Source organism: Rhinopithecus bieti, unplaced genomic scaffold, assembly GCF_001698545.2.
Source record: "Rhinopithecus bieti isolate Rb0 unplaced genomic scaffold, ASM169854v2 scaffold_72569, whole genome shotgun sequence".
NCBI classification, from domain to species: domain Eukaryota; kingdom Metazoa; phylum Chordata; class Mammalia; order Primates; family Cercopithecidae; genus Rhinopithecus; species Rhinopithecus bieti.
In genome coordinates this window covers 1-4,088 of record NW_016826730.1, presented here as the reverse complement: position 1 = coordinate 4,088, position 4,088 = coordinate 1, and the positions used below count along the sequence as shown (strand labels likewise).

General features: G+C 59.4%; 1 protein-coding gene across 1 annotated transcript; it reads left to right on the top strand.

Moving 5' to 3' along the window:
- Positions 1-534: 534 nt before the first annotated feature.
- Positions 535-3,235, top strand: LOC108523057 (protein ABHD8). Its single transcript, XM_017863548.1, has 2 exons — positions 535-766; positions 2,317-3,235. Exon 2 carries the CDS (start codon positions 2,325-2,327, stop codon positions 3,084-3,086), a length of 762 nt encoding a protein of 253 aa, XP_017719037.1. The 5' UTR covers positions 535-766; positions 2,317-2,324; the 3' UTR covers positions 3,087-3,235.
- The last annotated feature ends 853 nt before the right edge of the window (positions 3,236-4,088 follow it).

Here is a 4,088-nt window from a genome sequence, read left to right as displayed (position 1 = left end):
ACATAGCGAGACCTCGTCCTTACCAAAAAAAAAGGGGGGGGGGGCAGGGGATGGGGGTGAGGGAGGTTAGCAAATAATGGTTCCCAGGGCTTACACAGCCTTGGGTTCAAGTCCCAGCTTTGCCCCTTGCTTGATTTATGTTCTTGTGCCCTTTATGATCCTCAGTTTCCCCACTGGGGACTGGAAAAAGATCTTGGAGTCTCTGCTTCTAGAATGGAAAGGTCGATACAGAGAGAAGAGTATGGGAGCCTCGTTTGGAGAGGAACAGGACAATTCGGAGGCAGGGGCTGGGAGGCAGGGGCTTGGGAAACCCATTTGCAGAGAGAGGGCCCTGGCCGCGCACTCCCAGGCGTCCCTCAGACCTTAGACTGCAACCCCCTTCTCCGCCTTGAGCCAGGCCCCATCCTCCCGCAACCTCGGTGCACCACCAAAGGGGCGGGGTTGTTGCTCCTAGAGCCCGCCTCCACTCCGGAACTACCGCCTCTGATTGGGCTCGTAACTAGGCCAGGTCAATCCGCAGCTGCGATAGGCCGAAGTGCCCGCCCGTCGGCACATGGCTCCGCCTACCGGGGGGAGGAACTTAAAGGGCCGGCTTTTTCGGCGGCCGCGGGATGCCCCTGTGCTGACCGCCAGGGGCCGGTGCCCGCCAGCGTAGACGCACCCGGCCTGACCCCGCGCCACCATGTAAACGGCGCCAGCAGGCGGACGCTGGCTTCTCCACCTGGGACCCCTCCGCCCCGACCCGGGCCCCGCGGCCCTCGATGAGGTGAGCGGGGAGTGGGCCCCAAAAGGAGAGATCGAAACCCCGGGGCCTCCACTTCGGAGGAGTGGTGTCCACCAACCCCGCGTTTGGGCTCCTAGGAAGCCACGGAGCCCCAGTGGGCTCGACCCCGCTGCAGGGATGACGAACACCTGGAAGGCGGGGGCCGGGGGCGGGGAAGCGGGACTGGGGAGGCGCCTGTGCGTTGCCCTCTGCAATCCGGGATTAGGGCCCCACTCGAGGTGCGGGGCACAGTCTGCTTCCCCTCCAGTATGTCTGGGGCCACTGCGGGCTCAGTCTCGGGCGTGCGTTACCTTAGCGGCGCCCAACCTGGGGTGGGGGGCAGGCAGACAGTTGGCCCCATCTCCAGGCCCTAGACACCTAGACAATGGGGGTGCACTGCTCGGGTATCCCCCCTTAGGTTATGTAACTGCCTGTGGTTGCCATGGACACGGGGGCGGGGGTGGCCCAAGGAGTGGGATGGAGGCTTGGAGGCCCCCAGCCAGGGCCTTGCCTTTCCCATCCTCTTCTCCACCTCCGGGGACTTGTGTAGCAGATCCCCAGAATCCAGAGTGCCAAGGAGGAAGTTCAGAGTCTAGCTTCCTCTCAGAGTATCTGGGTCTCAGCTTGGCCCTCTATGAAACAGACCCCGGCTCACCTCGGTCTGGGGGAGCTGAGCAAGGCTTTCTGTGGCTCAGTTCCCAACCCCCTCTCCCAGGGCCTCATCTTTCAGGAGTCAGATTCAGAGCCAGGAGTCTCACTGGGGGCCCACCAAAGATTTGCACATTTTAGATGACTTAGGAGGCCCTGGGGATACGTGAGTTAGTGAGTGTATACCTGGATGAGTTAGTGAGTTAGTGCATACCTGAATGAATAAGTTCGTGTATACCTGAATGAATGAGTTAGGAGGCCATAAATGGTATAAACTCCAGCTTGTGGGGAGGGGGTGTCTTCAGGCTGGTCCATGTTTGCCACAATGTCCCCTTCTCCAGGAACATCCCCCACCAGACCCCACCACCTTCCCTGCGGACACCCTGTGGGGTAAGCCATAGCCACGTCTTTCTCTCTGAGGATAGACTAGGGTGGCCCAGGAGGGTGTCTTACACAAAGGCACTGCCCAGACAAAACATCTCAAGGCAGGATGGCTCACACCTGTAATCCCAGCACTTTGGGAGGCCGAGGCAGGCGGAACATCTTAGGTCAGGAATTCAAGACCAGCCTGGCCAACATGGTGAAACCCCATCTCTACAGAAAATACATGGTGGCGCCTGCCTGTAATCCCAGCTACTGAGGAAGCTGAGGCAGGAGAATAGCTTGAACCCAGGAGGGGGAGGTTGCAGTAAGCCGAGATACTGGCACTGCACTCCAGCCTGGACAACAAAGTGAGACTGTCTCAAACACACACACACACACACCTGAGTGCCATGGCTCACTTGCTCTGGCGCTCCCCAAACTGGAGTCTACAAGGGTTCTCCCAAGGCTCAGGGAGTGCATGCTGCAGGGTAGAGGGTTCTCATTGAGACAGCACCTGAACTGGCTGCTGTCCCCACTCACAGGACACACCATGCTGACCGGGGTGACCGACGGTATCTTCTGTTGCCTGCTGGGCACGCCCCCCAACGCCGTAGGGCCACTGGAGAGCGTCGAGTCCAGCGATGGCTACACCTTTGTAGAGGTCAAGCCCGGCCGCGTGCTGCGAGTGAAGCATGCAGGACCCGCCCCGGCCGCTGCCCCACCTCCGCCATTATCCGCATCCTCGGATGCAGCCCAGGGGGACCTTTCTGGCTTGGTCCGCTGTCAGCGCCGGATCACCGTGTACCGCAATGGGCGGTTGCTGGTGGAAAACCTGGGCCGAGCCCCTCGAGCCGACCTCCTGCACGGGCAGAATGGCTCTGGGGAGCCGCCAGCCGCCCTGGAGGTGGAGCTGGCCGATCCAGCGGGCAGCGATGGCCGCTTGGCTCCCAGCAGCGGCAGCGGCAGCGGCAGTGGCAGTGGTGGGCGGCGGCGGCGAGCCCGGCGCCCCAAGAGGACCATCCATATTGACTGTGAGAAGCGCATCACTAGCTGCAAAGGCGCCCAGGCCGACGTGGTGCTGTTTTTCATCCATGGTGTCGGCGGTTCCCTGGCCATCTGGAAGGAGCAACTGGACTTCTTTGTGCGCCTAGGCTATGAGGTGGTGGCTCCTGACCTGGCCGGCCACGGTGCCAGCTCTGCGCCCCAGGTGGCCGCAGCCTACACCTTCTATGCGCTGGCTGAGGACATGAGAGCGATCTTCAAGCGCTATGCCAAGAAGCGAAACGTGCTCATCGGTCATTCCTACGGGTAAGTGAACCCTGGCACGTGGGGTGGGGGTGAGGGATGGGGGTCAGCAGGGACTGACAGTCACAAAATACTGAGTTTTTGGCTGGGCCCTGTGGCTCACGCCTATAATCCCAGCACTTTGGGAAGCCAAGGCGGACGGATCACCTGAGGTCGGGAGTTCGAGAACAGCCTGGCCAAGGTGGTGAAACCCCGTCTCTACCAAAAATACAGAAATTAGCCAGACATGGTGGCATGCACCTGAAGTCCCAGTTACTGGGGAGGCTGAGGCAGGATAATCGCTTGAACCAGGGAGGTGGAGGTTGCAGTGAGCCAAGATTGCACCACTGTACTCCAGCCTGGGTGACAGAGTGAGACTCAGTCTCAGAAAAAAAAAAAAAAAAAAAAAAAAAAAAAACCTGAATTTTCAGCCCAGATGCCACTGACGCCTGTAATCCCAGTGCTTTGGGGGGCCAAGGCAGGAGGATATCTTGAGGCAAGGAGTTCAAGACCAGCCTGGGCAACATAGGGAGACCCTAACTCTACAAAAGTACAAAATTAGCTAGATGAGGAGTTGCACACATATAGTTCCAGCTACTTAAGGGGCTGAGGCAGGAGATCGCTTGAGCCTGGGAGGTTGAGGCTGCAGTGAACTGTGATCACACCACTGCACTCCAGCCTGGGCAAGATGGTAAGACCCTGTCTCTCTCTTTTTTTTTTTTTTTTTTTTTTTTTTTTTGAGACGGAGTCCTGCTCTGTCACCCAGGCTGGAGTGCTGTGGCCGGATCTCAGCTCACTGCAAGCTCCGCCTCCCGGGTTCACGCCATTCTCCTGTCTCAGCCTCCCGGGTAGCTGGGACTACAGGCGCCGCCACGTCGCCCGGCTAGTTTTTTGTAGTTGTTAGTAGAGACGGGGTTTCACCGTGTTAGCCAGGATGGTCTCGATCTCCTGACCTCGTGATCCGCCCGTCTCAGCCACCCGAAGTGCTGGGATTACAGGCTTGAGCCACCGCGCCCGGCCGACCCTGTCT